Source organism: Cetorhinus maximus, chromosome 8 (assembly GCF_964194155.1).
Source record: "Cetorhinus maximus chromosome 8, sCetMax3.hap1.1, whole genome shotgun sequence".
Taxonomy (NCBI): domain Eukaryota; kingdom Metazoa; phylum Chordata; class Chondrichthyes; order Lamniformes; family Cetorhinidae; genus Cetorhinus; species Cetorhinus maximus.
The window spans coordinates 18,055,276-18,075,992 of record NC_135886.1 but is presented as its reverse complement, the minus strand read 5'-3'; the positions used below and the strand labels follow the sequence as shown (position 1 = coordinate 18,075,992).

The 20,717-nt window shown below is 47.3% G+C and overlaps 1 protein-coding gene across 1 annotated transcript in view; it reads right to left on the bottom strand.

The window, feature by feature from the left end:
* LOC144684068 (acidic mammalian chitinase-like) overlaps positions 1 to 20,717 on the bottom strand; it is an 80,018-nt gene that overhangs the window by 40,700 nt on the left and 18,601 nt on the right. The window contains exon 4 of the mRNA XM_078547783.1: positions 5,430 to 5,486. Within this exon, the coding sequence (XP_078403909.1) occupies positions 5,430 to 5,486 (57 nt within the window). The remainder of the gene's footprint in view (positions 1 to 5,429; positions 5,487 to 20,717) is intronic.

Sequence of the window (20,717 nt, the reverse complement as noted above, 5' to 3'; positions counted from 1 at the left end):
AATTAAAAATTTGATGGTGTTATTTTGGTCATATTTAGCACAATGTAAACATAAAAGTGCATGTAGCGTGGCATGTTCTATTTAAAATTCATCAGCTTGGGAGAAATTGCACATTTTGCAGGAAAAACACAAACAACAAGCGCCTTTTTAATAGATGTTAATATATGGACACACAAAATAGACAGACACTAAACTTAAGCTGGTTTAAACAAAAATAATTATTTTCTGAATCTAATAGTCTGCAATTCAACATTTCTTAGTGTATAGCTTGGAAATTATTGCTATACATGTTTGTAGAAGCAGCTCTGTGTATAACTGGTATTGTACTATAAAATGCAGACATGCAAAATTCCAGATTTAGGCCTGGATTATCGCTCCAAGATGGGTAGCGGGAATCGGGAAATTTCCTGGCTTGCCCCACCCGCCTAGGGAGAAACTCCTACAAATGGTGGGGCAGTTTTGCTCCAGGGGGCACAGGTACAGGCTAGACTCGGGTCGCTTGCCTCGGATGGAGATTAGAGGCAACCATAGGAGCTGCCGAATGCTGAGGCTGGCTGTTTAAAAGGCTGACCTCGGTTCTCTGGGACGTTCTCCCAATTGTATCGATAACATCTAGGCCCTCTGGGTGGGATTTTCCATTCTGGGACTAAAGGCGGAGTTTTCCATACCTGCTGGCAGTGGGCGTGAAAGGTGGCATGTGTGGACAATATGGTGCAATTGGTTTCACGACGGCGGGAAGGCAGGTCGTGATTGTCCGCTCAGCCCACTGACAGCAGGCCACGTTTCCCACCAATGGTTGTCGGGGAGTTCGTTGTAATACATCAGCATATCATTAAAAGGCCATCCTGCCAGGCTCTTGGACCCCCGTCGGATTGTCCGTTCACGTCAGCGGGAAAGCACGTCGACATGTTTCACAACAGCACACAGGCGACATGCACTTGGCGACCTCCACTTTGGGGGAACTGGAGGTGAGTGAACAGCATCATTCTGCAGAGCTCGCTACAGTCACCTGTTGCTTTGCAGGCTTCAGGGGCGCAGGGTCGCCCTGCCACAGAGGTGATTGTTGTCAGAGATGGGGGTTGGGGGTGGCGGGGGGTGTCCGGGGACAACTGCTGCCCAGCCTTGGAGGCAACTCTTGTCGGCAGGGAGGGGGGAGGGGGTTGGTGTGGTGTCTGGGAGCAACTGCTGCCCCGCTTCGGGGGCGACTGTTGTCGTGGGGGTGGGCAACTGCTGCCTTGGCATTGGATCCCATGCACAAAAAAATCAAGGTGGGGGGGCATGCATTAGGGACAGCTGTATTAACTAACCATTTCTCTGCAACTGAGACAGTTCTGGCGCAGCCACAGTGATGTGATTGGGGTCGAGCTCCTAGGCTGCCTGCCCATGCAAGCAACATGGAGGCACCAAAGTGCCACCAAGCGCTCCAGACCTTACCCCAACCCCTCGGCACAGACTGCAAGTCCGTGAACACTTTGCTGGACTGTGGAACAGTTGGACGGCACACGTTGTACGATCTCCTCGCCAATGCTGGCCATGTAGCCGTCACTGTGGGAGGTGCTCACAGCTCCTTGCAATGTCAGCATCCTGGTTAGGAGCAGTCTCCCCCATGTCGCAGGCTGACAGGGCAGCTATGCAGTGCACTCATCTCTGGCCATCTGAGGGGTGGCCAGCACTTTCCGGGAAGCATTAACGGGCCATCACACAGGGCCAGGAAAGGTGCTAAGTGCATCCATGCTAACCATGCCTCTCTCTCTTTCATGCCGCAGGAGGACCACATCAGGAGCATGGAGCCTGGTGACCTAGCTGTATGGCTGATGGCCTACAGAGAACGGAGAAGATGGAGGAGAGAGCGACTGAGGCTCCTGGCCATGCAAAGGCAGGAGCAGCAACCTTAAGAAGAAGGGGCTTCTGAGGCTCCCGCACACGCTGCCCAGAAGTGACAGTGAGCTGTGGCTGGTTGGCGACGAGCGACACCCAGGGTCTAGAGGCGCTGCCTGTCATTCCTGCAGCTGACTGAGAACCAGTGTCGCCGAAGACTGCGCATATCTAGGGAACTGGTCGCTCACACCTGCCACTCACTGCAGGACTCGGTGCCAAGAGGACATAGAGGGCATCCACAGCCAATGGCTGTGAAAATGATTGCGGCGCTCAATTTCTATGCCAGTGTCTCCTTTCAGGGCTCCACAGGTGACCTCTGTGGGATATCACAAGCCGCCACCAACAAATGCATCCACGAGGTCACAGATGCCATCTTCTTGAAGGCATACAAACTTATGCATTTTGCATGGGACCGTGACAGCCAGGATGCATGGGCCATTGGATTCTCCCGGATCTCGGGATTTTCACAGGTGCAGGGTGCGATTGACTGCACCCATGTGGTGCTCAGGTCTCTATCGCTACACACGGTAACACATGTGCGGCTGGTATGCGACCACCTCCTGCAGGTGTCTGCAGTTTCCAGGGAGTGTGCATGACGCCTACATCCTCATTGGGTCACAGATCCCTGGAATCTTCCAGGGTCTACATAAGCCGCAAGGATCGATCCTCAGGGACAAGAGCTAACCGCAGAGACCGTGGCTGATGACACCCAGGCGGCCTGTTGAGATGAAATAAAATAAAAGTCTAAATATCTATTACAGCCTTCACTATAATAAGAAAGCACATTCAAAACTTTTGAATCTTAAGTGCTTAATCCCTTATGAAGTCAAACTCCTAAGCATAACCAACATCAAAGTTAGCTAACCCTTTAATAACCTCTGAGTTATCTATTGAACTGTGAGCTTAAAGCCCCTCTGCTGATATACTTATAGGTTTTGGAAAGCAGTCAAGTATTCATAAGGAGCCCTTAGGGTAATGTCAATAAAGAGCTGTTGTAGGAATTTTCCAATATTTGCACTAAGTGCGGTAGTGGGCGGGTAAGACTATGTTTTACCCGCTGGCCATGATGGCGGGTTTTCATGCGGTATCGTCCCGAACCCGCCTCATTATTTATGCACTCCTGGGAAACACGCCGTTTCCATGGTGAGCAGGGTCTCATTCGCCCACCCGCCATCACCCCGCCGCTGCTTCAAGCGGGGCGCCATGATTAAAGTCCAGCTGCAATCACACATCTCAGTGTTTCCAGCTCACCATTGCTGCACGGAAGACATGGCCCTCAAAGGCCAGAAGACTGCAGCCCCCGGGTTCAGTGATACATCTCTTGAGTGACTTTTGGAAGCCGTGGAGGCCTGCCGGGATGTCCTCTATCCCCAATCTGGCAGCAGGATGGGCAGCAACAGCACTAACCTGGCTTGGGAGGCGGCGGCAGCAGTGGTCAGTGCCAACATCCTGCAAAAGAGGACAGCCACCCAGTGCCGCAAGAGGATGAATGATCTCCTCCATTTCGCCAGGGTAAATCACATCTCATCACTCAACTCACAAATCCATTACATATCCACTGGGCCCGCACTCACTGCTGATTCAAGGGACATCACCTTTAACTTTATCACACTCACCGTCATTGTCCTCATCCCATCCATGGGACCACTCAACACCCACACAGGCCAGGCGTACTTGTCATCTCTATCCATGCAGGGCAAACTGGTACACAACAAGAGAGAGGTCACAGACTGGTGGTGGAATGCCCGAAATCCAGGTCCTCACGGGTTTTGAAAACAGAGCCATCCAGCTGGCCGGTGATGACCGGGACCAGTCCTGTGCTGACGGTGAGGTTGGTGCTGCTCTACCAAGTGAGGATCCAGCAGTGCAACATCCATCGAACAACCATGCCATGGGTGACGTGTCCTCTTTCTTAGGCCACTGCCATGCACTAATTATTTCTCCTTGCTTTCTTCGGCACATCTGCCAAACAGCCAACAGAGTCCATGACCCAGGGCCTCCAATCAAGCCCTGAAGAAACCTCTGAAAAGGAATCTGGAGACACACTGCCTGAAGTCCCATTACAGTGCTCAGCCCCACCACCGCTCCCCACTACCAGTCTCTTCAGGGGCAGGGCTGCACTTAAGCCCGACCCCCCAGCACCCCTGAAGCCTGCAAAGCAACAGGTAACCCTGGCGAGCTCTGCAGAACGTTGTTGTGCACTCACCTCCAGTTCACTCGAAGTGCAGGCCGCCAAGTGCACATCGCTTATGTGCTGTTGTGAAACACATCGGCGTGTTTTCCTGCCAACATGGACCGACGATCCAGTAGGGGTGCAAGAGCCTGGCGGGATGGCCTGATAATGATATGCTGATGTATTACAATGAGGTTCCCGACGACCAATGACAGGAAATGCGGTCCGCCGTTGGCGGGCTGAGAGTACAATCGCGACTTGCCTTCCCGTCATCTTGAAACCGATTGCGCCATATTGTCTGCTCACGCCACCTATCACGCCCGCCATCAGTGAGCGCGGAAAATTCTAGCCATTGTAACTGCTAGAACAGTTTTTTTAACTTTCAAAGACACAGGTAGCCTGTTTTTTGTTTAATTTTTAAAGGGCAGGGGATTTAAATAACTTCACATAATGACAGTTCTACAAATCATGCCCTTTGCATTTACGTCTAAATATTTGTGGCTCCCACACTGGATTAAGGCACTTGCTACAGTGAAAATGGTGTCTTTTAAAATTCAGTACTAAGTTCAAATGACCCTGCTGAGTTTGAACTTCTCTCGTGTGTGAGTCACACCCCTCCCTCTTTACCCTACCGGCGAAAATGAGATCTGTCGAAAATGTGGGCAGGACTTCCGAATTTGGATTCTGCCCACCATTTTGGAATGTCCATGAGTCTCCACGACTCTGCAAAAACCTGGGCCTTAGTCTTTGATCCAAGCTTTGTCAGGTGATCTCGGCAGGACAGCAATGGGGAAAGGGAATATTATCACTGGGTTCAGTAGCATTGATATTAACCTCCACCAACACCACCAGAACCCCCACCTCTCCGCTGACGGGCAGAAGATTGAGGTGCGAGGGTGGGAGGGTGCGTTGCTACAATATCAGGACCCAGAAACCTGACCCAATTCCATCCCTTTAAATTTTAAAATGCAGGGCTCAGGCCAAGGATAAATCAGGAATCAACCTCAGAGGTCCCGGCTGCTGCCAACAGCCGCCAGTGTTCTCTCCTACCCAATGGCCAAGTTGTCCATTTGACCAGCAGCCAAGTGGCTCTATAATATGTTAATGAGGCACTGCTGTTAAGATTGGTAGGGCTTCCATGTCTCTGGTCTTGTCGGGTTCTTTGGCCAATTTTTCCAATTGGCTCAGTTTCTCTACTCAGCCAATTTCCTTTTATAGCTTTGCGGCTTTTTGAAAAATTCTGTGGCTCATATTTTTTGATTGATTGTATCGTGAAAATTTACATACCACGTTTGTATGAAATCTGACCATCTGTTAAGGAAATAATTTACAACACTATATTTGTTACATTTATATACTTCATTAATGCAGTTTTTACCGGTTGGAACCAAAATTCCATCCTCCAAGAGCCAGGAGCGTCTTCAAGTTAAGATTCCTATAAGAAATAAAATAATTTTTCAGGTGACATTATAACAACTAAGCTGAACTTCTCAATCTTGAAAACAAATATTTGTTTCAGTGGCCTAAAAAAAGCTAAACAAGAACTTTTGGAATGTAACACAGAGAACCGTGCTTAGTTACAGAGATTACTAGGGAAAATACCTGCAAATTTGATTTTCCACTTTTGTGGAAACATTAATAAATGATTCACTATCTAATGAAACAAAGCCTGTTATTCCAAGTCTCCATTCTATTTCCTCTAAAGGAGATTCTGGCCTGGATTTTACATATAAAGTCTTTTTTGGTTTTATGGTAGCAATTGAAAGAAATGGGGCAGGGAGGTGTTGTTTCACTACTTTACCCTCAACATTGCCCACCTGGATTTTGTCCCTGAGCACCTCACTCTGATCTCATTTGCCCACCTTGCTCCATGTAAGTGGTGGAATTGGGAGTGGTTAAGTCCTATGTGCACTTCCCTCAGTTTCCACTCCTATGCTGGACCTGGAAACAACACCACCAGAAATGTGACATAGAGAGGAGGCCATAATCTTAGGAAATGTTCCAAACCTAGGAAAAACTTTTCCCCCTGTTGGGGGTGAAGTGCAGGACTGGGCGTAGGCAGGTGCGCCTCCAATCGGGGGCGTACCGCCATTTTACGTGGGCGGGCCAATTAAGGCCCGCCCAGCGTGACGTCCGCCAAGAAGTGCTATGCGGTCCCTGTGCAGGCGGCAGGGGGGATTCCCTCAGCCTGGAGTGCGCTCTTTCGCGCATGTGTGTGAAAGAGCACACTGATCTCCCTGAGGCTAAGTGCTGCCTCAGGGAGATTGGCTCCAAATTAAAAATTATTAAACAAATGATAGCAAGATTTGTTTGTCACATGAGTTGGGATATGTCCATAACTTTTATTGAAGCCTTTAGTAAATATTTAAGAACCCTCATGAAACCTCATCCCGCCCGTGGATGAGGTTTCATGCTTTTTCTTAAGCCTCCAGGGCTCCTGGCCTGCTCGCCAACCTTAAGGTTGGGCGGGCAGGTCCATTAATGATGTTAATGACTTTTTCAATGGCCTCAATAAGCCCCAATCCATCCATGACCTCGTATCTCCCTATCTTTAACCATCTACAATCCAGCTAGATATCTGCAATCCTCCAATTTGGTCCTCGCACACATCTGATTTTAATTGTTAAACTGTTGACAGCTGTGCCATCAGCTGCCGAGGCCCTAAGCTCTGGAAATCCTGATCTATACTTTTCCACCTCTCTTTCCTCCTTTTAAGAAGCTCCTTAAAACATACCTCTTTGACCAAGCTTTTTGTCATTGTCCTAACATCTGCCTATGTGGCTCGAATTTCAGCATCCGCAGTATTTTGCTTTTGTCTTTGTTTGATAATACTTTTGTGAAATGCTTTCACACTAGATAAATATGTCATGTCCATAAGACAGGAAATGAATCATAAACTGTTTAAATCAAATCTTACTTTCTGCTTATTTAAAAATGGACTTTGCTGGACCAAAAACATGGCTGCTAGGGGTCACATGATTTGCAAATTGGCTACAGTCCTGGAAACTTCCAACAGTAATTGCAGGACAAAGCTCAACCCTCATCCTTATGGAATCTCACACCTATCATTGGGTGGACTCAGTACAATCAATGAAATAAGAGAGCAGCAGCTGGTCTGTCTTCCAAGCCAGGACTTATAACAAAGAGAGAGCCATCGAAACTCGTTATATCTGCGGAGACGCTAATAACCACCATCTATCTCCTAAGGTGAACAATGGTTTTTGACCAGAGGCGTAGAAACTGATTGTTACCCTGAAACTGACTCATCAATGGGCAAGATCACATGACCTAAGCTCCATTGGCTTTTGGAAAGTTTTAATGTTACTTTCCTGGACTCCCAGGGCAGTCTGCTGTTAAACATCCAGCCTGTCAATACCAAACCCAGACTCTAGGCTGACAACAAAGCCTGCCTTATATTTAAACCTCCTCGAAGTCTGGTTCTGTGGAAGATTCCTGCCATCTCCTGTACAGCTGACCAAGGGTGGAATTGTCCCAGATTTGCTCTAAGTGTGGTAGTGGGCTGACTGCAATGGTGGATTTTCATGCCATATCGTCCCAAACTTGCTGCATTAATTATGCATTCCTGGGAAACATGTCATTTCCATGGCGGGCAGGCTCTCATTCGCCCACCACGCCATCCCTCGCTGCTTCATCACGACGGGTGCCATATTTAAAGTCCGGCTATGTATATGTCTCTCAGTGCTTCCAGCTCATGATTGCTGCACAGAAAACAGGATGGCCCCGAAAAGCAAAAAGACTGCAGCCCCCAGGTTTAGTGACACATCCCTCGAGCACCTTTTCGGCGCAGCAGAGGCCCGCTGTGATGTCCTCTACCCCCATTCTGGCCAGAGGATGGGCAGTGGCATCACCAATCTAGCATGTAAGGCAGTGGCAGCAGTGGTCAGCGCCAATGGCCTGCAAAAGAGGACAGCCACCCAGTGCCACTACGCAATGAATGGTCTCATCTCTTCCGCCAAGGTATGTCAACTCACACATTGACAAACCCATCACATATCTACAGGGATCTGACATCTCAAGAGACAACACCACTAACTCTCACACACACCCTCACATCTCCATCAGGCTCATATCCTCTTGAGCTTGTGTACTCATCCCATCCATGGCTCCACTCACCACACAAACATTCCATGCAGTGCCATGCGTCCTTCTTACACTGCCTCCATTTATTTCTATGCAGAAGCCTGCTCACATCAGGAGGGAGAGGTCCCAGATCGGAGGTGGAGTGGCCCACATTAGGCCCCTCACTCACATTGAGGAATGTGCCATCACGCTGACTGGTGAGGCCTGTGGCGACGATGAGGTTGGTGGCGAATGCCCACTTGAGGATCCTGCACCACATCATCCCTCTCTCAACACAACTGTGAGTGCTCTCGCACCTGCTTTTCTGCTGCCATGAACTAATTACCTCTACTTTGGTTCACAGGGACCTCTGCCAAGCGACCGACACCCTCAGCCAGCCGGTCCCTCAGCTCTATCCATGTCCTCATCTCTAGCCAGGAGGACACCTCCTCCATTGAAGGGCTGGAAATAAGCAGCCTGGAAGACCTGTCACAGCGCTTACCCACACCCTCCACCAGCGCAGAGACACACACCTCGATGGGACCTAAATCTAGAGCAGGCCCGGGTTCACAATCTGGTTGTCACTACATGGACACATTACCGCAGCAGGAGGAGGCATGTTCAGCCGAGTTCCCCGGCATTCGGAGGACTGCTGAGGATCAGGCATCTGTGATGGTCCGAGTCAGATGACGAGCCTCTGGATTTGGCCTTCCAACTCATCCTGGAGGGTCAGCAGAAGACTTGGGAACATCTCGCAGAGCTGTTGGAAGTCCTCAACAGAGTGGTGGGCGACTTGGAGGAGTGCGTCCACCAGTTCGTTGATGAAGTGGTGCCTACATGTGCATGTATTGAGGTCTCCATGGGGAAGATGGCGGATGCCATGGAGACCCTGGTCCAGCAGATGATGTGTACAGACCTGCACTCGATTGCGGGAGCCATGGGTGAGTTCCTGCAGTGGCAACGCGAGAAAGAAATGGGGCACCAGGTTCTCTTTCTCCTCAAGGAGTCAGGCCGGGCCGCCCAGGCATCCAAAGGGAAGAGGAGCAGCACCCCTGGATCATCCACTCAGGAATTTCAGAAGCTGTCCTCTCCTTCCGCGTCCCCTTTGCCTGTGAGCCCCTCAACTTCGTCCTCTGCCACTGCAGAGGGAGGAGCGGGCCAACGAGTGATTCCGGAGGGAGAAGTGTATGTGTGGCAGGATCTTTCGGAGCCTCGTGCAAGCACTCTCCCACATACGTGGATCCTTCACGTATCACACTCACCTAAATGTCCTAAACATTTTGAATGCTTCCTGCCAGAGTTTGCTTTGTTGTTTATCTGAGCTGACCTACATCTCCGCCCACCCAATGATCACAATCGCATCCAGCATCTGATCTTGCCCACCACGACTGTCGTTTCACTTTTGATTTAGACAGCATTGTCTGGATTTGCTTATTTATAAGCTCCGCAGTCTTTTCCCGTCCCCTCATCCATTTCCTTTCCCTGATCACAGTTCATTCCCCGGCATCACTTTCCACCTCCCCTCTGTGACCTACCAGCAAAAACCCTTTTCCTTCCGGGATGTCCAGGTGAACATGCACATTCCCTTCCTTCCTGAAAATCCCACCATCATTCACATGCTCCCTGCCCTGATCTCTTCCTTCCCACCCCCAGGGTCCATGTCTGCCTCCGAGTCCCCACCAACTATCCTCGCTGTTCCTTCTACCACTACCGTTGAACCCTCACCCTCCTGCCTCACTTGCCTTCGGTCATTCTCACCATTCCCTCATACCATGCCAGCCTCAGTTTGATCCCCAGGAGACAGCCATGGACTCATCAGACCCCTCCCTTGCACATTCACCTCGACATCCCCCCATCCGGACCCCACCCGCCTCCAGATCCCTTCTTCCCCTGGAACTCCGTCCACCCCCGGAACCCTTCCCCCAGAACCCCATCTCCCCTCTGGATTCCTTCTCCCTCAGAACCCCTTCCCCATTCCGGACCCCTTCCCCCCAATTAGTCCTCTCATCACACCCAAAATTTCCCCCACCTGCTTAGTCCCTTCCCCTTCCTGACTCCCTCAGACACCGTTACTTCTGCCACCGCTAGTCCTTCCCCCCGACTCCTTCCTCCAGCCTTACCTCTTCCTCCAGCCTTACTCCATTCCCTTTCCTGACTCCCTCAGACACTCTCACTTTTTCCTGCAGCTTTACTCCTTTCCCCTTCCAGACTCCTTCCTCCACCCTTACTCCCTCCCCTCTCCACAGTCCTTTCTCCCCCCGGACTCTCTCCACTTTCCACACTCCTTCCTCGTCCAGAGTCCTTCCCCTCTCCGCGCTCCGTCCTCTCCTGTCCGTGCTCCTTCCTCCCCCTGGACACCTTCCCCTCTCCGCACTCCTTCCCTTACACCTTCCACCACCCCACCCCCCCTTACACCTACCTCCCTAGTTGTCATCTTCTCCGCGTTACCCACTCCTCCCCTCAACCTCTACCCCCTGACACCTTCATCCCCCTCTCCCAACCTCACCCCCACGACACCTCTTCCTCTCCCAATCGATCCTAGACCTTCCTTTCCCATCCCCTTGACCATCATCAATTGTGAGCATCAGTGGTGACTTTTCAACTTCTGTGAGCTGCTTTGCAGCAGAGCCACGTCCATGAGAATCCACTCAGCATTGCCATGCTCAGGATCCCGTTGCTGTCAGGGTCCAACATCTTTTGCTCCTCCGATGTCCGTGATGTGAGCAAGGCCCTGGTGGTAAGTCCTGAATTGTGCATGTAACAGTTGTCAAGATGTGTTCTGCACCGGCATGTTTTCCCGCTGGCGTGGGCGGACGATCCAGCTGGGGGGAGGGGGATGAGTCCAGCGGCTGATCTTATGTTGATGTATTACAATGAGGTTCCTGACTTCCGATGGCAGGGAGTCGTAGAGTCATAGAGGTCTACCACACAGAAAAAGGCCCTTTGGCCCATTGAGTCTGCACCAGACAAACAAGTACCTAACTATTCTAATCCCATTTTCCAGCACTAGGCCCATAGCCTCGTATGCCATGGCATCGCAAGTAGATCCAAATACTTCTTAAATGTTATGAGGGTTTATGCCTCTACCACCCTTTCAGGTAGTGAGTTCCAGATTCCCGCCACCCTCTGGGTGAAAAAATTCTTCCTCACATCCCCTCTAAACCTCCTGCCCCTTACCTTAAATCTATGCCCCCTGGTTATTGATCCCTCCACTAAGGGGAAAGGTTCCTTCTTATCTACCCTATATATGCCCCTCATAATTTTATACAACTCAATCATGTTCCCCCTCAATCTCTTCTGCTCCAGGGAAAATAACCCCAGTCTATCCAATCTCTCCTCATAACTAAAACTCTCCAGCCCAGGCAACATCCTGGTAAACCTCCTCTGCACTCTCTCTAAGTGCAATCACATCCTTCCTATAATGCGGATTCCAGAACTGTACGCAATACTCTAGCTGTGGCCTAACCAGTGTTTTATACAGTTCCAGCATAACCTCCCTGCTCTTATATTCTATGCCTCGGCTAATAAAGGCAAGTATCCCATATGCCTTCTTAACCACCTTATCTACCTGTCCTGCTACCTTAAGGGACCGGTGGAAGTGCACACCAAGGTCCCTCTGATCCTCTGTACTTCCCAGGGTCTTACCATTCATCGTGTATTCCCGTGCCTTTTTTGTCCTGCCCAAGTGTATCACCTCACACGTATTCAGATTAAATTCTATTTGCCACTGTTCAGCCCATCTGACCAGCCTGTCTATATCCTCCTGTAATCTAAGGCTATTCTCCTCACTATTTACCACCCCACCAATTATCGTGTCATCCCACTAACTTACTGATCAACCCTCCTACATTCAAGTCTAAATCGTCTATATATACCACAAACAGCAAGGGACCCAACACTGATCCCTGTGGAACCCCACTGGACACAGGCCACTGGAACACGGCTTGCCATCGACGGACTGAGCAGATGATTGCAAACTGGTTTCATGACATTGTGAAACCATTTATGACCTTCTCACCATATTGTCCACTCGCCACTGAACACGCCCGACACCAGCAGGCACAGAAAATCCCAGCCAAAGAATTTGTATGGCCCGTCCAGTTCAGTTTCTGGCCAAAGGTAACCCCCAGGGTTTTGACAGGTCAATTAGATCACCTTTTAAGTTCAAGGGCTCACAAAGTCTGATCTATGCAATAAAAACAGGAAATGCTGAAAATGCTCAGCAGGTCTGGCAGCATCTGTGAAGAGAGAAGCAACATTAATGTTTCAAGTGGAATATGACCCTTCTTCAGAACTGGGGATCTGATTAAGACCTTGTACAAATGAAGCATAATTTGCTCCCCTTTGTATTCCAACCATCTTGTGATAACTGGCAACATTCCATTAGCATTTTTGATTATGTTTTATATAATAGCTTTTAGTGGTTTGTGGGAGACATCAAAATCCTCTTGTTCCTCCGCGTTTTAGCATTTTTCCATTCGAAAATATTCCGATTTCTATATTTTTGATCCAAATAGGATTGCCTCATATTTTCCCATACTGAACTTGATCTGCCAGCTTTGCCCACTCACTTAATCTGCCTATACCCTTTTGTAACTTCCTGACCCCACCACATTCTTACTGCACCTCCTAATCTAAGGTCATCTGCAAACTTAGATATACAACTATCTATTCCTTCATCCAAGTCACTGATAAGTAAATTGTAAAGCCGAGGTTCCAGTGTAGATCACCATTTATTATATTCAGCCAGTTGGAATACATTTCCTTTATCCCTACCTTCTGTCTCCTACCTCTCAACCAATTATCAAATTCCGATGGCTGTGATTTTTGTTAATAATCTCTTGCCTGGACCTTCTCAAATGCCTTCTGGAGGTCCATATATACAATGTCCATAGATACTCTGCTTGACCTTGTTTGTTGTTTCAAAACAAAAATCAACTAGATTAGTGAGACAGGATCTACTCTTCACAATGTTATCACCGGGATGGGTGGAATGCTCAGCTTATCTATCCCCACTACTCCACAGGTCGCACTATTAGTGTAACTGTTTAATTCACTCACCAAAATGGCTGATTATTTACCTTTGCTACCGTTAGACCCAGAATAAAAGAGACTTTAATCAGGCTTCTTTCAATAAACTCAGAAAGATTAATTTATTAAAAAACAAAATCTCTCTTTTAAAACAAGTTGCAAGAATTGGTTAACACACAATTTGTAATCTGGAAGTGTAACAATCTATCACTTTTAAAATATCCCAGCACCCACATGCACAAACAAAGAGTAAACAAATAGGGTCTCTGCAGAGATTGACAGTTAAAGAATACTTCATTAAAAAGGATAAAGATCACAGGATTTTGATGCCATCAATCTGGTGCTCCTTCGTGTGAACATGGATCGCTAGTCCCAGTAGATGTCTAAAGGTTATCACCAATGGAGTTTCAGCATGGAGGAGAATAGAGGCGGATCAATCTTTGGGACCTCCCTCTCGTCTCAGCCTCTCAGGTTTCCATATACAGATAAGCACACTGAGGTGAGAATTACTAGCTGGATACTGATAACCACACTGTAGAGAGGCTAAAGCAGCGAGACTTCGGGAGAGAGAGGTTAAAACAATGAGACTCAAGTAGGAATAAGGGTTAAATAAATGCAAGCGCTCATATTCTATTTAGTTAAGATATGTCTGGGGTGCTCACTCCTGTGATTTGCTCATCCTGTGCTATGTGGGAAATCCTAGACGCTCCTGGCGGTCTGGATGACCATGTGTGCAGGAGGTGCCTCTGGCTGGAGCAACTTGAGCTCCGGGTTTGATGAATTCACGAGGCTGAGAGGTTTGTGGATAGCACGTTTCAGAACGTCGTCACCCCGCAACTTAAGGAAGTGCAAGCAGATTGGGAATGGGTGACCGCCAGACAGAAGAAGGGGACCAGGCAGGTAGTGAGGAAATTCCCCGAGTGCATCTCACTCGTAAACTGTTTTTTGGCCTTGGAAAACGGTGAGAGTGACAGTTCCTCTGTGAAGGCTAACCAGAGCCAAGGCCATGGCACTGTGGGTAGTCCAGCTGCTTGGGAGGAGGAGGAAGAAGCGTGGAAAGTCAATAGTGGTGAAGGATTTGTTAGTGAAGGGAGTACAGAGGTGCTTCTGCGACTGTAGACATGGCTCCAGGACGGTATGTTGCCCCCAGGGTGCCAGGGTCAAGGATGTCATGGAACAGCTGCAGAGCATTCTGAAAGGGGAAGGTGAACAGCCAGAGGTTGTGGTCCATGTTGGGACCAATGACACTGGAAGAGAGAGAAATGAGGTCCTGTAAGCAGACTTTAGGGACTTAGGTAGGAAATTGAAAAGCAGGACTTCAAAGGTAGTAATCTCCGGATTACTCCCAGTGCCACGCAGTAGTGAGTATAGGAACAGAAGGATAGAGAAGATGAATACATGGCTGGAGGAAGGGCTTTAGATTCCTGGGGCATTGGGACCGTTTATGGGGGAGGTGGGACCTGTACAAGTTGGACATGTAGCTTCTGAAGGACCAGGACCAACACCCTTGCGGTTTGCTAATGCTATTGGGGTGGATTTAAACTAAATTGGCAGGGAGATCCTGAAAAGTAGTTCAGAGGGAAGAGAAACTGAGATGGAATTAGAAGTTAAAACGCTAGTAACTGAGTCTGGAGGGCAGAGTAAACATAGGCTAGATAAGAAAGAAGTGAGTTTAACAAGGCTAAATGGAATATATTTTAATGCAAGGAGCCTGAGGAATAAGACAGATGAGCTGAGGGCACAAATAGGCATGTGGGAATATGATTTCATAGCTATGGTTATAGGGCATTCAGACGGGATAGAGAGGGGGATAGAAGAGGAGGGGGGCTCGAAATATTGATCAAGGAATCAATTATAGCAGTGAGGAGGGATGATATCTTGGAAGAATCATCAAATGGAGCCATATGGGTAGAGTAAAAAACACAAAAGCGGCAAACATGATGTTGGGTGTGTACTATAGGCCCCTAAACAGTCAGGGAAAGATAGAGGATCAAATATGCAATCAAATTTCAGAATAATAAGGCAGTAATAGTAGGAGATTTTAACTACCCAAATATTAACTGGGATAGCTTTAGTGTGCGAGGTAGGGAGGGAACAAATTTCTTAAGTTGCATCCAGGAGAACTTTTTTAGCCAGTACGTAGAAGCCCAACAAGGGAAGAGGCAGTTCTGGATCTAATATTCAGAAATGGGCCTGGGCAGGTGGAAGGTTTTCAGTAGGGGAGCATTTTGGAGATAGTGACCATAACTCAGTTTGATTTAGGATAGTTATGGAAAAGGATAAGGTTGGGCCAGAAATAGAAGTTCTAAACTGGGGAAAGGCTAATTTTACTATGGTGAGATACGATTTGGCCCAAGTGAACTGGGAGCAGCTATTTGCAGATAAAACTGTGTTTGTGGGAGGCATTCAAGGAGGTAATAGCGAGAGTACAATATGTTCCTGTAAAGACAAAGAGGGGGACTAAGTCTGGAGAACCCTGGATGTCAAGGGACATAAAGGTTAGGATTAAGGAAAAAAGAGAAGTTTATGGTAGATACCAAGGGCTCAATACGGCAGAGTCCCTAGAGGAGTATAAAAAATGCAGGGGGGAACTTAAAAAGGAAATTAGGAATGCGAAGAGAGTGCATGATAAAGCATTGATGGGTAGAATAAAGGAAAACCCAAAGGGGTTTTTTAAATATATAAAGAGCAAGAGAATAACTAGGGAAAGAGTTGGGCCAATTAGGGACCATAGAGGTAATCTGTGGTGTGGACCCGGAAGACGTGGGTACAGCCCTCAATGAATACTTTGCGTCGGTCTTCACAATGGAAACAGATGACACAGGTATAGACTTCAAGGTGGAGGACTGTGAAATATTAGAGGAAATTAACAAAGAGAGAGGAGGTACTACTGGCTTTAGCGGCCTTAAAAGTGGATAAATCTGCAGGCCTGGATGAGATGTATCCCAGGCTGTTGAGAGGGGCAAGGGAAGAGATATCAGGGGCCCTGGCAGTAATTTTCAAATCCTCTCTGGCCACTGGTGAGGTGCCAGAGGACTGGAGGACTGCTAACTTTGTCCCATTATTAATAAAGGGAGGAAAGGATAAATCAGGAAATTACAAGCCAGTCAGTCTAACCTCAGTGGGGAAGTTACTAGAAGGGACAGAATATATCTTCACTTGGAGAGACATGGATCAATCAGGGATAGTCAGCATGGATTTGTTAAGGGAAGGTCATGTTTGACAAATTTGATCGAAGTTTTTGAGGAAGTAACCAGAAGTGTTGATGGAGGTAATGCATTTGATGTGGTCTACATGGACTTTAGCAAGGCTTTTGATAAGGTCCCGCATGGCAGATTGGTCAAGAAAGTAAGAGCCCATGGGATCCAAGGTAAAGTGGCATGTTGGATCCAAAACTGGCTGAGAGCAGGAAGCAGAGGGTGATGGTAGAGGGATGTTTCTGTGACTAGAAGTCCGTTTCCAGTGGGGTTCCACAGGGCTCAGTGCTAGGGCCCTGGCTGTTTGTGGTGTACATAAATGATTTGGACTTCAATGTAGGGGGTATGATCAAGAAGTTTGCAGATGACACAAAAATTGGTAGGGTGGTAAATAGTGAGGAGGATAGCTGTAAACTGCAGGAGGAAATCAATGGACTGGTCAGGTGGACAGAACAGTGGCAAATGGTATTCAACCCGGAAAGGTGTGAGGTAATGCACTTCGGGAGGGCTAACAAGGCAAGGGATTACACTATGAAGGGTAGGCCCTGGGAAGTACTGAAGATCAGAGGGACCCTGAGGGCAGCAGGGCAGGTAGATAAGGTGGCTAAGAAGGCATAAGTGGTGCTTGCCTTTGTTAGCCGAGGCATAGGATACAAGAGCAGGGAGGTTATGCTGGAACTGTACAAAACACTGGTTAGGCCACAACTGGAGTACTGTATGCAGTTCTGGTCAGCACATTATACGAAGGATGTGATTGCAATGGAGAGGGTGCAGAGGAGATTTACCATAATGCTGCCTGTGCTGGAGGGTCTGAGCTATGAGGAAAGATTGGATAGGCTGGGGTTGTTTTCCTTGGAGCTGTGAAGGTTGAGAGGGGACCTGATAAAGGTGTATAAGATTATAAGGGGCATAGATAGGGTGGATAGGAAGGCACTTTTTCCATTAGTAGAGGGGTCAATAACTAGGGGGTATAGATTTAAGGTAAGAGGTAGAAGGCTAAGAGGGGAGCTGAGGAGAAATTTTTTCACCCAGACAGTGGTGGTAGTCTGGAACTCACTGCTTGATAGGGTGGTTGAGTCAGAAACTCTCATAACATTTAAGAAGTATTTAGATATTCACTTGCATTGACATAGCCTCCAGGGCTATGGGCCAAATGGCCTTCTTCTGTGCTGAAAGCGTCTATGAGTCTATTTCAGGCAAGGCAAGGAGAGCACAAGTTGGGCAGCTTTCTCCTTGGTTTATTCCCAACTGAGTTCAAAAAACCAAGTTCAAAATCTAAAACTCATCTCCGTCAGGTGATTTCTAGAAAATCACTAGGGCCTTTGCCTTTCAAACAGTTTTTCCCATCAAGTAAAGTAATTGCAGTTCAAATGAGCAAAAAGTTCTCCTCAAAGGCCATGCTGGTCATTTGGCTGAAGTCATTTGGTTTCTTAGAAAAAGCATGCTTGCTCACAGTCCAAGGTGAACATGACCTTTTAAAAAAAATCCAGGTCAGCTCCCACGTGTCCAAATAATAGAATGTCCTTCCAAATTTTAAAAGAAGATATAGTTCTTGAAGATATGGTTCTAGTAACAAATCCATCTATTGATGCGCTCGTTTTAATTCAAATGCTCAGTCACTCTTTTCCCTCTTGCTTTCATATAGCACTTATTTCCAAACAATGCTGTCCTTAGGAGATGGAATGATGATGATCATCTTTCTTCTTGTTCTACAGAAAGACTAAATAAAAGAATTGGGATTGGAATGAGCCTCTTTCTCAGTCTCTTGAACGATCAGCTCAAGCTAGCTGGATTTCTGGCTCAATCACAACGTCTTCATTTCTGTTACAGGTTTTCTCCTCCCATGATGGGGAATAATATGCCTCTCCTGCTCCTTACAGCCCCCAGCAGCACATCAAGGGAGAAATCAGACAGCAACCTTTGAATGTCTCAAATCTATTGTTGAAAATGTCCCTCTTTTGCTCAAGTCTAACTTGTTCAAATTGCATCGTTGGTTTGGTCCTTAAAGTTGTGATTGTGCCATGCAGGTCTTCATCAAGCTCGCTTCCACACATTGAATGCCAAACCCGGAAATAAAATTATAATGAAATGGCTCAGTTAAAAGGCCACTGATACTTGTGCCGAACATATTTCAGTGCTTCCCAAATGATATCAAGCTGCACTTTCCTCCAACCTCTCTCTCCAACGAGCTCCCAGTGCATCTCCCAATTTAATATGGAGCCAATGATGCCATGCCAGCACTTGAATGCTTATAGAGGAAGGTTTTGGGCAATAATGATTGCATAACTATGGGAGACTTTTCTATACCTCCCTTTGAGAGTTAGAACAATTGGCAATATGTTCTATGTTGCACAACACTCTCTACACGAGCCCTAGCACTAAAGATCCATAAAGGGAATAAGAAAAGATAGAGCACAAGAACAAGGAAAGAGTGGCAAACAACCAGACACAAATCATTCCAGACTGGCAACGAGGAGCAGAAAGGAACTTACTACAGGCTCTATTACCCTTTGGATGACAACATTCTGTTTATTTCTATCCTCCCAATTCTTATCTTGTGGGAATCATCCTCTGTGATCTGAAACCTTAGTATCATAGGGCCGAATATTCTGAGGAGTGGCAATCATCATTGGATTGCTACTCCGCTCCAATATTTTTTCACAATGCCGGAGCTCTGCATAATTTTGACAAACACCCACGCCACCTTTGTGCTCTTAAGTCATATGTTAATGGCAATGAAGTTGGGCAGGAAATTTGTGGCCTGTTTAACCAGGATGCTCTTTAATAGGCTGCCCATAGATGCAGCGTTGTTAGCTGACGGTGGGTTTCATCAATGAAAAGCTTCCCCAACTGCTAAATTGAATGTTTTGCACGCACACTGCTGGCACGTAGAATTTTAATTATAACAAAGTGTGAGAAGACAAAAAGAGAGAAACCATAATTGCTACATTCCTCCCCCTTTAACTTTTCTGTACATTTTGTATTCACAAGGATATTTATCTCATGACATAACAACATTCACACAGGTCATGAAATTATATGTTCAGTCTTTCAGGTGGTTTCCTGATTCGTGTGGAACGTCGTAGCTCCACAACTTCTGAATCTTTTGCAGGAACCACAGTCTCTGGAACCACAATAACATCAGGTGCCTCATTAGGCACAGGCAGTTCAGTGTCATTCACTCCGACAGAGACATCTGGTGTGTCCATCCTTGGCTGAACAACTTCAACAGGGACCACAGGTTCAACAATGGTTACAGGTCTGGTTGGGGTAACTCCCTAATTCCTAAATGATCCACATGCTTATGAGGGTGATCCGGCCCTCCGCTTCTACGTGGCATGACAATGGTCTGGTCACAAAGCTTACTTTACCAGGTAACCACTTCGGTCGTCCACCGAAATTCCTTACATATATTGCTTCACCAACAGTAAATTATTGCTCATGACTATGCAAACTATGAGTCAGTTCTCTTGACTTTTCTCCACCATCCCCTCCAAATTGGGAAGTATTAGGTTTAGTCTTGTTCGAAGACGACACTTCATTAGTAACTCTGCAGGTATTGCACCTGTAGTAGTGTGGGGGGTTGTTCTATAATGAAACAGGAAACGAGACAATCGAGTTTCCAATGATGCTCCTGTTAGCTTCTTTGCTCCAATCTTAAAAGTTTATATGGCTCTTTCAGCCAGTCCGTTAGATGACGGATGATAAGGTGCAGCCTTTACGTGTTTAATACCATTTAGGCGAACAAAGTTCTGAAATTCAGTGCTAGTAAACACAGTACCATTATCTGAGATGATTACTTGTGGCAATCCATGGATAGAAAATCTTTGGCATAGCTTCTCTATAGTCGCGTCTGACATTGGCAACTTAACTTCAAACATCTAACCACTTTGAATGAGCATCTATTATCAGGAGGAACATGGTCCCAAGAAAAGGACCAACATAATCCATGTGCAATCTCATCCAGGGCCTAACAGGCCATTCCCATGGGTGTAAAGGGGCTGCCACTGGCAACTTCTGTAGCTGTTGGCATCATGTACAGTGTTTAATCACCTTCTCAATATCGCCGTCCATTCCCGGCCACCAAATATAACTGTGCGATCATCTTCATTCTTGAGATTCCAGGGTGAGCACTGTGCAATTCAGCCAAAGGATGGTTCCCTTCCTTTGAATGAACTACTACTCAAGCACCCCATAACAGGCTACCATCTTGATTGCTCAATTCATCTCTTTGAGTGAAATATGGCTGCATTTCATCAGGGACTATTTCTTGGGACTATCTGTTTAACACATTGTCTCTCACTCTAGGCAGGAAGGGATCATGATGCGTCCAGTTTCTTATCTGCCTGGCACAGACT